Source organism: Rhinolophus sinicus, linkage group LG16, assembly GCF_036562045.2.
Source record: "Rhinolophus sinicus isolate RSC01 linkage group LG16, ASM3656204v1, whole genome shotgun sequence".
NCBI lineage: Eukaryota > Metazoa > Chordata > Mammalia > Chiroptera > Rhinolophidae > Rhinolophus > Rhinolophus sinicus.
In genome coordinates this window covers 10,866,131-10,880,786 of record NC_133765.1, presented here as the reverse complement: position 1 = coordinate 10,880,786, position 14,656 = coordinate 10,866,131, and the positions used below count along the sequence as shown (strand labels likewise).

At 48.5% G+C, this 14,656-nt stretch overlaps 1 protein-coding gene across 4 annotated transcripts in view; it reads left to right on the top strand.

Annotated features, from left to right (window-relative positions):
• Positions 1–14,656, top strand: part of FLI1 (Fli-1 proto-oncogene, ETS transcription factor) — a 120,839-nt gene that overhangs the window by 64,907 nt on the left and 41,276 nt on the right. For all 4 annotated transcript variants that reach the window (XM_019714818.2, XM_019714820.2, XM_074321948.1 and 1 more), the window contains 2 exons: positions 3,949–4,157; positions 13,541–13,695. In XM_019714818.2, coding sequence (XP_019570377.1) covers positions 3,949–4,157; positions 13,541–13,695 — 364 coding nt within the window. The remainder of the gene's footprint in view (positions 1–3,948; positions 4,158–13,540; positions 13,696–14,656) is intronic.

Genomic DNA, 14,656 nt, shown 5'->3' with positions numbered 1-14,656 from the left:
TCATGCCCGCTGCCCCCAAAGAAGTTTGGAGCAGAACCCCCTGCCCGTAATAAAGACAGTGGTGTCCTTACCAAGGTCCCCATGATAATGTGGTCTTGAGATGTTCCTAAAGCTCTCAGCCTTGAATGGCCAAAGGGTGTTATTTCCTTGCAGAGGCAGTAAGCGTGGTCTCTCCAAGTCTAATTTTTTTTATTACCAGGGTCCCAAAGTAACTTGTTTGGGGCCTAGTCTATTCAAATCTGTTATTCCTCCTCCGTGGCCTTCATCTCTCTCCCCCTGCCCATATTAGGTTTTCTAATTCAATTCAGCAGGCCACACAGGGAACCCTTCCTTCACCATCCGCCTCTACCCAGCCTCCCTCAACCACCAATTTTTATCCATATTGTTATGGAAAAAAAGAAAAAGCCCTTTGTCTATCAATGATTGTGAATAGGAGTGTGTGTGTGTGTGTGTGTGTGTGTGTGTGTGTGTACCCAAGCAGTATTCTCACCAGGCTTTTAGAAGCTTGAATGAGTCACAGGGCATTATCAGGGAAGGTTTGTGGAGTAAGGAAGATCTTGGTTACCTTACAAAAAGGGAAGGACTGGCTGTGCAACCAGGTGAAAGGATACTCCCAGCACAAGGACTAACAAACTCTAAGACACAGAGATGTACGTGAGTGGGGCTTGCTTAGTGGAGCAGTGAGAATAGTTAACATGGGACAGGAGTTGCAGCATCGGGAATCACACAGCATGAGGGTGACAGCTGGGCCAAAGCTGAGTTCTAGAAAACAAGCAGATGAGAATAGATTTGCTGTGGTCGGTAATAAGCGAGCTCCCAGAGGTATTTAAGCAAGGGTTGTGGCAGGATGACAGGAATAGCCTCAACTTCTAAGAGAGCTCGATCTGACCAGGGAATATGTAAGGACTGGAAAGGGAAGAGTGTGGAAGTGTGTCATCACAGAGGATAGAGTCTGAAAGAGAAATGCAGGAGGAAGCACGCATGCTGGACCCCTGGACGTAGACTGGACAGACAGGAGAAATGTGAGAGGTTCTGGAATAAATCTGGGTTTTTCTCCTCCTGCGAGGTTGCTACTTGACTGAAGTTTCCTTTGACTGTGAACTATATTCTAAAGGAGACACCTGTTCCAAAATGAGTTCAAACTGGTTTTGTGTCCTTTACCTCACCTACACTCTGTCCCGTAAGTTATTTCTTCTCACTGCATATCACTCATTTCCTTAAGCAGTCTCTGCACAGTCTGCCTCCCAAACCCCCAGTTAGTCTAATCTGCTCTCTGTTGCGACCTCTTGCAGTGAACCTTGGTTTTGCCATCTGCTTGGCACCTTGGGCTTGACCATCCTGCCTTCTCTTGCTTCCCGCCTTACCCTCTGTGGGGGTAGTGATGGTAGGGATCTTACCCCCTTCACCAGAGCATCACTGTGCCCAATCCTGCCTCCCAGGCCACAGTTATTCCATCATCTTCTCCCCTGACCTAGAGGAAGGGAGATGAAAGAATTTCTTTAAATGGAAACTCTAAGATTTGTACATGGTAAACCCAGCTTGAAAGCCCCTCTCCACAGCAGAAGACAACACCCAGTTCCTGAAAGGTGGTCTCTGTTTATAGCAGAACTAGTGACTGTTATTCACCTTGATCACTGAAAGGATATTTGTGGGTTTTAGGTGGTAATGTGACCCCGTTCCCAGTGTTGGTCATGAACTGTTCCCCAGGAATTTCATGAACTCAGGCTCAGCTCTCAAAAGAACTACAATATCACACTTTTCAATTTGAAATCTTAACACTGTGTAGATGACAGTTCAACACTGGTTTGAGATATGGAGTCAAGATTGCAATGGAGAATGGATATAAAAACCAAAAATCATTATTATGTGGAGATAACATATGGATAATGGATACAATAACCAAAAGACAAATGGCCCCAAGAATCAGAGGTTTCCTTTGAGCATGACACATCAGGTGGAAATGAAAAAGGAACCTAACAGACTTTAGGTCTGAATCAAGGGACACCCGACTGGGGATAATGTGAGCCTTTTACTACTGTGTAGGCAGCTCCGCTTTGAAACTGCCATCTCTGGCTGTGTCTATACTATCCAAAGCCTTGTGGTACAGTAGCAGACTTCCTGGAGCATGTTCCCTGATCCCAGCCACAGTCACAGAAGAGCCTTTTTCTTTGAAGTTTGGCTGTCCTCCTGCTGGGGTTGAGAATGGCCCTGAGAGAAAGGGCTAGTGGAGCAGATTGTAATTTCACAGGTGTAGGAAGGGTGTAAGTAAAGGTGATGTATTAGGGCTGCCCTAACAAAATACCAGACTAGGTGGCTTAATCAACAACATTTATTTGTTCACAGTTCCAGAGGCTGGCAGCCCAAGAGCAGGGTGCCAGTGGGATTCAGAGACCTCTCTCTGGCTTATGGAGGGTGACACTCTTGCTGTCTGTCCATGTGGCCATCCCTCTGTACATGCACATTCCTGGTGTCTCTCTCTCTGTGCCCACGTACCCTCCTCTTGTAAGGAGAGCAGTCAGATTGGATTAGGAGGCACCTAAAGGCCTCATTTTAAGTTAATCACCTCTTTAAAGACCCTACTTCCAAACACAGTCACATTCTCAAGCACTGAGGTGAGAGCTTCAGCACATGAATTTTAAGGGAACAACCCAGCCTACATAACAGGAAGCCTAAGAGAATCTTTACTTGAACACTAATGCTCGTCATAACTAACTTTCAGGGGTGTCACTTACTATGGCCGGAGACCGTTCTAAGCATTTTCCATGTATTATTTCATCTCATCTTCACAATTGTAGATGATATAATTATAGATTATAATTAATTATAGAGTACAACCTTCTTTTCTGAAAAATGGTCAACTTAACTTGGTGTAATGATGTGATATAGTGAGCATCACATCCCAGGCCATGACCTGGGGTCCCTGTGATTTGACGTGACTTGGAATAATAGGAGAATCTTGTTATCGTGCTTTGGTTGGTAGATCTCTGCAACGCTTTCTTTCTCAGTCCTGATCTCCACAAGCCAAACCTGTGTCAGATGATGGGACAGTCTGAGTGGGAAGACAATGCACCTTCTTTCAGAAGGTCTTCCCCTGACTCCCCCATCCACATAGCTCAGACTCCATCCCCATTCTTGCGCAGGCTGAATCCTCAGAATTAAGACAGGAAACTGTCATCTCAAGGAGTCAGGCAAGAAAGTGTGATGGAGCACTCTGTCCCAGGGAAGCAGGCAGCCGTCCATTGGAACCGTGGATGTGACAGACACTTGCACACCCTGGACGGCCCCTAAGCAAATTGCTGAGCAGTTTTTACAAGCTAAACACCTGTACCAAGATCTTTTCATTTCATCCACCTATCAACTGTGAAAGAGCTATTCTTATTCCTGTTTACAGATACGGAAACTGAAATTAGATGGGACCACAGCCCTGGGCCCCACCCTTCCCCTGTGTGACCTTAGTTAAATACTTAACCTTTCTGGGTGGGTCTCACTGTCCTCACCTGTGAAATAAATACTTACTCTCATATCCCCCGTGGCTTGACTTCTCTACACAGCTAGTCAGAGGCATTTCTGCTTCTGCCTGGAAGAGCCCAGCATTCCAGCACCGTCTCATCACTACGTGTGCACACTGTGTAACTACTCTTCTTGGCCTCCCACTCCTCCCCCTTTTTTCTGGGGGTCCCAGCTACAGACCCAGCAAACGAACACACTCCTATAAGTTCCCCATCCCCACTGTAATGCCCACACTCCCTCCTCACCCAGGGTAACCTTCGAAGAACCCATCAGGTTTGCATGAGGGTAAACTTGCCCCCAGTGTGAATCAGTCAGCATCTGGAGAAGCAGCCTGGGGCAGCCCTGGGCCACCCTGCTATCTCAAAGGGAGAATAGGTGAAGAGTGACACTGGGCAAAGTGTGACACTGGACTTTCTCTCTCCTTTTCTGACCCTCCAGGAGGCTCTCTCGGTGGTGAGTGACGACCAGTCCCTCTTTGACTCCGCGTACAGCTCGGCCCATCTCCCCAAGGCCGACATGACCGCCTCAGGGAGTCCTGACTATGGCCAGCCCCACAAAATCAACCCCCTCCCACCGCAGCAGGAGTGGATTAATCAGCCGGTGAGGGTCAATGTCAAACGGGAGTACGACCACATGAATGGATCCAGGTAAGACCACCAGGCCTGCGTATCTCCAAGGCCGGGTATAGCAGCTGCCAGGAGTGGAGCTGGGGAGACTCAAGGCATGCTTGCTCCCAGGTGTCTGAGTCGGGCAGGTCTGACCTAAGTGACACTTAGGGTGTCTGCAGCAAATGGAGCTCTGGTACTGGGCCAGGGAACCTGAGTCTGTCCCTAGAGATTTGATATGAGAGAGAGAGAGAGAGAGAGAGAGAAAGGAGAGAGCTACAAAAGTGAAGGCTGGGGGCAAAGCAGGGCTAGGAAGCCCACCTGGCATTCTGAGTCAGGCCCACGACCTCCTCTGCACTTATGGAACACCTATTTTGCGTCAGGCCCAGGTACAGCCCCTCATGGGGATAACTTAGTGATACAATACTCTTCCATGGTCTGTTGAACATACTTGACTGCTCTGGACGGGTCTCACTGGCCTCATCTATGAAATAAATAGAGCAAAGATGACCAAACCGTTCTAATAATAAAAGTGCAGGACTGATGCCAGGACTCACTGTGTGAGGGAAGACACACCATCATTAGTAAGTGTGTTTCAGGTTGGTGGTTCCGGGGCAGGAAAGTCTGCGCTCGTAGAAGTAGAGGGAGAATCCAAGAAGAGAAAAGTCACAGGAGCAAGGAAGAGCACACCTGGTGGATAGGTAGCCCAGGTTCCTGTCCTGGCTTTGCCTTTGGGCAAGCTGTCTGTGTCTCTGGGCACCAGGTTCCTCCTTTATAAAATAGTGCTAGAGGATTTACTTCTTCACAGGCTTGTTCCATGGGTTAGCACTGATGCTCTAGGGGAAGGACCCAGGACAGTGTCGAGGACTCAGAAAGTGCTCCATAGTGACAGTGATTGTCATGAGCGAAGGTGTGAAAGAGAAAACACTGGTTTTAGGTAATCCAATGGGCCTACAGCATGAGATAAACCTGAGAATAAGAGTGGGTCTTGAATGGCAGGCTACGAAATTATGGAATTTATTCCACTTGCAAAGACTGACGTTAAGCATACATGACATTTAACATCATCAGAGCTGTGATTTCAGACTGGCGAACTGAGAATCATTGTATACAGAGGGTAGGAAGGGGAGAGTCAGAGAGAGAACTTAAGAAGTTAGTGAAATATCCCAGAAAAGAAATTGTAAAGTTCTGAAAGAGGGTAATGGTAATGATTATGGGAATAAAAAGGGATAGAGACATGAGGATCATATCAAAGGGATAATTAACAGGGCTTAGGCCAACAAATATTGAAGCATGCGGTGGGGAGGAGGAAGGTAAGAGAGAGGAAAGAATCAAAGATGGCTGAAGCCTGGATGTTTCTGAGAAGGATGGTGCTGTTAGCAGCCATGGGAGGTGGGAGAGGAAATGCTTTGAGGAGAGATGTCAATGTTCCCTGTGCAATTCCTTCCGAGCAATTGGTAGAACATCCAGATAAAAATGTCTACTAGGCTTTGGAAACCGAAGCTCAGATAATATTGGGGGCTGGAATTTAGGTTTGGGCATCGTCTCTAAAGCATTTTAACTGTGAAGTGGATGAGGTCACTGAGGAAACAAGTCTAGAGAGAGAAGACAGAAAGAGTGTGCGTGCGGCTGAGAGGGAGCCCCCCCGCCCCTCCCCGGAGACAGCCCCTGGTCTCAGACCTGCCTGTGGGAACACACAGCCCCACCACATTTCAATCCCACTAACCAAAACCAGTCACTGGGATCCCAGCCACCTTCCCAGAGTCTAGGATTTCAGGACGACTCAGAGGTTCTGAGCCGGGAGCCCCTCAAAGAGGGTCACTTCACATAGATAATGATAATTAGTTTGTCACAACATAGGTAGGGTATTGTTTGTCAAACAGTTTTTCCATATTATCTTATCATTTGCTTCCCACCACTATCCTATGAGGTAGATATTGTAATTACTTTTTGACATATAAAGGCAAATTAGGCTTTGAGCGGGTAAATAACTTGTCTAAGGATTTGAGGAGGCAAAGCTGGCACCAGAGCCCAGGCCTCCTGATTCCTAGTCTGTGGGCCACCTTCCTGCCCCCTCCTTCTCTGCCTATGTGTTGTGCTTTTGCATTCATCTTCTCATTTCTGCCAATAGCCACCCTGGTGGCCGGGAGGGCTAATCAGCAACGCCTCCCAAATTGGCCTGCCCACAGCAGCTCCCTTTACTTGTCGAAAATCCAGATTCCACTCTTGGAGAGTCTTTGGTCTGTTGTAGCCCGAATCCAACCACCACTCACCTCCACCAGCCCACCCCAGTCCGAGCCAGCCACACCTCCCCTCGGTCACCCCAGTAGCATCCTGCTCTCCCCACTTCCTCTTGCCTTCCTGAAGTCTGTTCTTCAGACAGCAGCTGGAATCATCCTTTCAAAATATTTAATTCTTTTTCTCAAAATCCTTTACTGGCGTATGATCAAATCTAAATTCCGTCACATAGCCCCACCATTTCTCTGACACCCCCTTTTCCACCCCCTCCCCATCTCACTCCTTTCCTCTATACTAGCCACACAAGACTTGAGCTGCTCCTGGACCCCAAGCACACTCCTGCCTCCAAGTCTCTTCCCTTGTGTTCCTTCTTTCTGGGACATTCCTACTTTATCTACTCATATTCCTCTCTCACTTGTTTCAGGTCTCTGCCTGAATGCCACCTTCTCAGAGGTCTTCCCTGATGACCCAATCTAAAACAGCACCTGTCACTCTACCCTGCCTTGAATCTTCTTAGCTCTTTCTGGCTCTCATCACATCCCTCTCTAAATGTAGGCCAGTCTTCTTTTTCTTTACTGAGCAGTGCCTGGCCCATGATAGGTGCTCAATAAATAGTCGTTAAATGAATGTGTGGCTAACCAGACTTAAAGTGAAGATGCTTATTCAAAGCCATGTAGGGCATGAATGTATAAGCCGATGGGACAGAGACCAAGGTCTGCTGATAGTGCTTCAGACGGAGTCTGTGTTTGTGCTCAGCCAGGCTGCATTTGTGTCACAACTGCTCAAGGAAGGCGCAAGCACTCCAAGATACTGATCCTGGGCAAAGAGGGTCCTCCAAGGAAATCAGTTTTCAGAACCCACTTGTCAGCTCACCCCAGGCTCCGGTCACACCAGAAGCCAGCTGGAGGAGAGCTGTATGAACACCCAGAGAACAGACACCTGGCTCTGGTTGCACAAAGCAGCCCCTGCTTTTGATTTGCCTTTCTTGACCTAGACCATCAGCAGGTGACAAAGTAGGCTCAGAAAGACTGATGTATTCTCAACCCCCCTGGAGAAACAAAGAAGACACAGTGGACTCTCAGAGCCAAACAGGTTAGGCACAGCCGTTGCCAGCACCTCATAAATATTCTCTAAGTGCTCACATGTAAGCTGAACGGGTGGGCAGGAGGAAGCAAGGATTTTCAGAAAAATGTCTTTGCTGAGGCTGGAACCACGTCAGATCCTATTATTTGTGCAAAAAGAAATCCCATGTTCAAATAGATGCCGCTATTGAAATCTCTCATCCTCAACACTGTGCCTCTCCTATCCCCTGAGTATTATTGATAATGGATTTTTTTTTTTTTTAAGATTTTATTGGGGAAGAGGAACAGGACTTTTATTGGGGAACAGTGTGTACTTCCAGCACTTTTTTCCAAGTCAAGTTGTTGTCCTTTCAATCTCAGTTGTGGTGGTTGCCGTTCAGCTTCAAGTTGTTGTCCTTTCAGTCTTAGTTGTGGAGGGCGCAGCTCAGCTCCAGGTCCAGTTGCCGTTGCTAGTTGCAGGGGGTGCAGCCCACCATCCGCTGCAGGACTCGAACTGGCAACCTTGTGGTTGAGAGCCCTCTGGCCCATGTGGGAATTGAACTGGCAGCCTTCAGAGTTAGGAGCACGGAATTCCAACCGCCTGAGCCACCGGGCCGGCCCAGATAATGGCTCTTTTGATGCAAAAGATTAGTCCTCACTTCAGAGGAGAAAAACCAAAGCAGAGGATACAATTTGGGATCTCTTGGCTCACGGACTAGACTTGTGCTATCTCATCCAGCGGCCACAAGCCACTTGTTGCTTTTGAGCATCTGAAATGTGGCTAATTCAAAATTGACAGGTGCTCTGCATGTAAAATACATACTAGATTTAGAAGAGTACTATGGGAAGACTGCTACTACTAGCTGCTATGGGAAAAAGGTAAAATAGCTCATTTATTGTTTTTATGTTGATTGTGTTGAAATAATCTTTTGGCTGTATTACGTTAATATACTTTAATACATTATTAAAATTCATTCGCCTGTTTTTTAAAATTTTAACGATGTGGCTACTAGAAAGTTTAAAACTATGTATGTGGCTCGCATTCTACTTCACGTGGACAGTGCTGGGCTAGAGCGTTTTGGACTGCCCTGTGATTCACAGTGAATTCTCTCCATGTTCGTTGATAACTTGGGTTTGTGAGTTACTCTTTCAGCCTTACTGGAGCCTCCATAGATATTTCTGTCTCTGGAGGAGGTATTCTGTGGGCCTAGAGCTACAATGCCCTTCTTGCTTTTTATCCCAGTACTTAGTCATTTGGACCAGGCCACAGGGTCCAGTGGAGAGACCGAGGTCTGAAGAACTCAGAGAAAGTGTAGCTTGCTCACGCTGTGTAAGGTTTGCTCTCTTTCTCCATCTCTTCCTGTTGTGGTTGAGTCTGTTAGGGTGAGTTGTTCTTGAAACAGCCAGGCTCGTAGGTTCTGTGTTGGGTGTAGACTTCAGCAACTTGATCCAAGCTGTGGTCTGCAAATAACTCAGCTGCATCCTGTCTCAACCACGGGGATTGGGGAAAAACATCCGTGAAGGAAAGAGTATCAGTTTATGGAGGGGAAATGCGAGGATGTGTTTGCCGTGTGTGCCTGGTGTGCAGGACCTAAGTTTAGTATTAGTGTGCCCCAACACCCCCTGGACTGGCCGGCAGGACCGGGGTGCCTTATGAGACACCTAGAGACTTCACATTCCATGTGCAAGAAGGTCACCCTCCCATACCCTGTAACTCCTGCTTCTCTGACTGCAAAGCCTCTTCCTAAGGGGTATCCTAACTTTCTGAACTTTGCAGTATGAAGCATGTCACACATAACCTGGGTGGGAAGCCGTATGCAGGATTCCCGAGAAGCATGAGCATCTGCTATGTATGGAGATGAAAACAGCTACTGGCTCAGGCTGATGGCTTTATTATGGGTGATTTCTTTTCTTGAATTTTGCTTTTAACTTACTGCATCTCCTTTTCAAAACCAGAAAAATCGTGTGTACACATCTATGCATGGATCCTAAGAAAATTCAAAGGCCAACACAGATGTGCTTAATTTTTATACAATGTACACATTATGTGGGAGACACACATGACAGGTCCTAATGTAACCGTGTGGCTTGGGTAGTCTTGAGCCCTCACATGAGCTGTGTGAGTACTAGGCACCCACTGATGGTGAGCCTGGGCTGCATCTGGGTGACACCCCCTGAATTGAATGGGAAGCTAGAGAAGACGTTTGAATAGTCTAAAGGGGGACTCTTTGGGAGCAGTCTTTGAAATCTCCTTTTTATTCAAATACCCAAGATTTCTCACCTTGGTTTAAATTGCTTAACAGTTCGCAAGGCACTTTTGGAAATCAGTAGCAGTTTTTGTAAATCAACGTTCACTAAACACAGAAACATAGAACCAGAGGAGTAGAAAACTTACGCAGAGGGATGAAAATAAAGGGACCAGGCCACAGGGTTCACATCACTTTTGCTGTGGCCTCCCCTGCTGTGGCTTTCTGAGTCATGGCTGAGAGGAGAGTTACCCTCTTGAAGCCACCACCTCCTCCCTGCTCTATTGTGGCAGTCTCAGGCCCTCTTGTCACCTGTCCCAGTGCTATCAGCTGCCTGTGGGCCCCAACCCCATGCTAGCTGTAAGTGCAATTCTCAATACAAATTAGCAGCAGTGTAGACAAGCTGAATGGCCAAACCTCTTCCCCTCCATCTGTGCTCCCCCTCCCTTCCCTCTTGTTTTTATCTGGCCTCTTCACAGGCGCCAGCTGCCTCATTAAAGAGCAGCCTTTATGCTGTGCTTCACCTGGATCCCTCTTAGCAGTAGCTGTCGAACCCAATGGCTGCATGCGATGTGGGTGCTGTCGGGAGGAGGCAAAGTGGCCGAGAGCTTGGGGATGGAGGGGAGTGTGGCAGGCCAGCGGTAAAGGTACGGCTTCCCTTCTTTCTCTTCCTGAGCCATCAGAGCAGGCCAGCCTGGGCAAGTGAGGTGGTCCAGGGTGGGGGCCTGGCGTCTCCCAAAGGGCGCCCCTCTGCAGATTCTAGCTGAGGGGTCTGGGACTGAGAACAGGGCTTTAATCCAGAGAAGCTCCCAAACATATCACCTTGCCCAGCTGGGGAGCAGATGCACACACAGGGGCTGGAGGAAGGAAAGAGGAGGAAACAGAAATATGAGCTTCTATGGGACAGGCACCGAGGAGGTTCCAACCATGGTACAATTCCCCAGCAAGAGAACCCCGGTCTTGGTCATGGTGCTGACACCGTCCTCGGGGAGCCGGAGCTTCTGCCTCCTTGGTACCCAGCTCCCCAGCAGGTGCCTATCTCACTGGGGTGCTCACAGCTCCTCTTCTTACTAGATGATACACCAGGCAGCTTTTACCAAATGTTTCCTTTTTTCAACTTTATTTTTCTCTACTCCTAGCACCAGGGACTGGCCCTGCCACAGGTGCTAAAGGATTACTTCACTTTAGTGATTTCTTAGGTTCTGACTTCTCACCTCTGCATGGCACAGGGTCAGTTTGGGGCTCAGAAATCCCCAGAGGCCTGGATGATGTGGAAAAGAATTTGTTGAAATTCGTCTCCCCAAAGTTTCTAAAAGGGAGTGAAGCCTGTGGAGGAGCACCTCCCCTTCCAGCACGCCTGCGCCTGGACAAGCCGTGCTCTCCTGGCTGAAAGTTCTCTTGCCCCTGCCCACGGCCCTGGGGCTCCGGCTTCCTCCAGAGTGCTGTGTGCTCTGGCAGCCCCACCCTCTGCCATGGAGTTCCCAGCCAATGACAACGTTGCTGTTTTGGTCGAAGGCCAGCTTAATCCTCCAAACTTCTGCAGCAGTTGGGTTGTTTCACAATGGACAAGTATACTGAGAAAGTCTGCCAGACCATGGTGGCCGTGTGTGTGTATGTGTGTGTGTGTGTACATGTGTGCACACATGCATGTGTACGCGCACACACACGGGTGTGCGTGTGTGCACATGTGCACGTGTGTGCATGCATGTGTGCGTTGGGCATGCATCTGTGTATGTGTGTATGCGTGCATGCGTGTGTATGTTGTGTGCACACGTGTGTACATGTGTGCATGCTTGCATATGTGTGCTGGGTGTGCATGTGTATGTGTATGTGTGCACATATGCCTGCTTGCAGTTCTCTATGAGGAGGGGGGCACACAGTGAGCTCGACCAGAGCCCAGCTCAGACCCAGGACCAGGGTCTTTCAGGGACGGCTTCATCTCAGGCCAAGTCCTTCAACAGCAGAAGCCAAAGGCCAAACCCTGGTGAAAAGCCCTGATGAGCTACTGCCTCCCTCACACTGCCATGGGGACATTAAACCTTCAACGATCTGGGGCTCTGACGGCTGGTTCTTGGTTCTCTGCCTGGAAAAACAGTAGGCGAATAGTAAAACCTTAAATTCTAACATGTGTAAGTTATACATCTTATTTTCATTTTCAGCCCATGTTCCCCTCTGTAAGACATCAGGAAAAAATTACCGTCTGCCTTCTAATATCTCAGTGGAGCATTTATCTCCTAGCTATGATAAGTGATCTTCAATACTTTTTTCCTTTCAGATTAAGAAACAAATTCATTTAATTTTCTTTATTGAATGTGTTCAGGCCTCCCCCACCCTGCCGAGTCCCCACCCTCTGGCGCTGTTACTCCCTTCTTCTGTGTTAGTGGCTGCTCTCCCTGCGTTTGGAGCTGCTGCCACCACGTTGCAGGAGGGGCAGAACCCTCTGTGGCACGACCCTGATCCTTAAGGCCTCGTGATGGTCCATCCCTGCCCACAGCAGAGCGAGGGAGGGCAAGGGCCATGCCTTTGGAAAGCCTGGAGAGGTTCTGCGGCCCAGAGCACGACGGCTATAATCTGAACCTTATCTGAACTCATTGGTCTGAAGGCCAGGTGTGGAGCGCTTGGGACAATGGGCCCTCTCCCAGATGGCCAGAACTGAAGTCTCCTGCTCCGTAGAATGGCTGCAGCCTCTCCTTGGCCTGCTAGCCATCTCCTTTGGTCCTGCCACTGCCGAGTGGCTGAGAAGAAGCTAGGGCAAGGCAGGACGGCACTGCCTCTGGGCATACAGACAGGCTCCATGACACTGGGTGGGGGTATGTAGCGTGTCCTGCCAGCCTGAGCCAGGCACCAGGTGACCACAAGTTGGGTGTCAGCTCAGACCTCCAAGTGGCTGCTCGTTGTTGAGCTGAAGCTACTGAGGGCCTCTGTGCACCCAGCTTGCAAAATTCCTGGTGCTAATTGGGCTACGTACTTTGAGGGCAGGTTGGATGACTCACTTTGTCCCTTGTGCATGTCTGTATGCTTCCCCTGTAAGTTGGGTGGCCAGGGCTGCAAAATGCCACAAGGGCCACAGACTCCCCATCAGGTTCAAGTTCTTGGATTCTATTCCTCCTTCAACCAGTGACCCGCTCTTCTGCATGTATGTTTTGATAGGGAAGCTTAACACTGAAGATCTGGCCCAGGGTCCAGTCACCTCACTCACGTCTTGGTTTCCTTAACCGTAAAAAGGGGCTATTAACCCTTGTTGTGCCTATCTTGGAGGGTTATTGGGAAGTTCCAATAGAACAGTATATGAGAAATGCATTGAAATTATATACATGCAATAGAAATAATTCACTCAGGAAACATCGATCGCTCACCTCCTATATAAGGCTCTATATAAGACATCAAGGTTAAAAAGACTAAGGAATGTCACCATCTTAGGAAAACCTCCATCCAGCAAGGGGATAGGGCGCCTGCCAAGCTAAGAGTCACACAGAGTGACAATCCCAGAACTGAGGCAGAAACACTATGGGGAGCAGACTTGTGCAAGGGCTGCCAGAGTGTGGGGCTGCCTGGCAACAAAGTGAAACGTGTCAACTGCAGGCAGGTGGGAGCTGTGATCTCGTACTGAGAAGACCAGACTCTAGTCTCAGGGCAGTTGGAGCTGCCAAAAGTTTTTAAGTATCATAATTATAGGATCAGGATGGGATTTGAAGAAAACTCTGGTGGCAGCATGGAGGATAGAAATGAGGTGGCATCATCTTGTCATCCTTCTTGCACCAGGTGGGTCTGGGAAATCGGCTTCCCCGCTGTCTGAGCGATTGGCTGGGGCGAGCTCCCGCGCTGTGCGATGGCACTGGCAGTGATGACTTCCTCCGGGCTTTGTCTCCTCTCGCTCTAGGGAGTCTCCAGTGGACTGCAGTGTTAGCAAGTGCAGCAAGCTGGTTGGTGGAGGCGAGTCCAATGCCATGAACTACAACAGCTACATGGATGAGAAGAACGGTCCCCCTCCTCCCAACATGACCACCAACGAGAGGAGGGTCATCGTCCCCGCAGGTACTTTGGAACCAGGCTGCTGGCTTGCATCCACATCCTTACTCTTCTGGGTTAAAGGGTAGGCCTGTCCTGGTAGCATCTAAACCTTTCCCTGGTACCCTGTTCTCTGTGGAAACGCTAACTTGGGACAGTGGCACTTCTTACCTTCTCCCCTAGCTTCCCTCCAAGGCAGTATCTCAATGTCATCAAAACCCTCAAGTGCAGATTCCAGAAGCCCCACCCTCAAACAGGTCACATCACAGACTCTACTCGCATGTCAGTGCCTGGTCCCATAGGATGAGTCCTGCGAAGAGAGCAGATGCAAGGCCGTTTGAAGCCAACAGGAGTCCCAGGAACCTCCAGACACATCCACCCTTTGCCTTTAAGGAGAAACGTGGCTACAGAGATCTGTCATGCCCATCAGGCATGTGCTTCCTGGCATCTGCAGGGTTCCACCTTTCCAAAATTATAGCCAGCTTCAAAATAGAAATAACTATATTTAACAAATAGAGCGCCTTAACATGTGTGCAGCAAGTTATGTCATTATGTAAAAATAGCCTATTTTTTCATAGGTATTGGTACTGTTGGTTACAGAAAATAAAATCATTGTTTAAGCCTTCAGCGTATTGGCTGGACACTCTGCCTCGGCTAGACTAGCAAGCTCAGCCGCCTGGTCCAAAAGGGAGCTTGAAAACTGCAACGTGTAGAGTTAGTGCCAGGTAGAAGGAACTAGAACATCCAAAGCTTAAGCAAAGTGAATTATAGGGCAGGGATTATAATTCATTTTACCAAAATAACTTTACCAAAAAGGCAAAGCCCCTTCCATTTGGAAAAGTGTAAATACAGTCGTGAATGAGGGCAACGATTAGACATCTCTTTGAGGTGATCCAGAGGCACTTGCTTCTTGGTCTAGGAGGCATGGTTTTGTGTGGGCCTCTCCTCCCTGGCCCTTTGTATTATATTTATTTTCCATGGGAAGCTG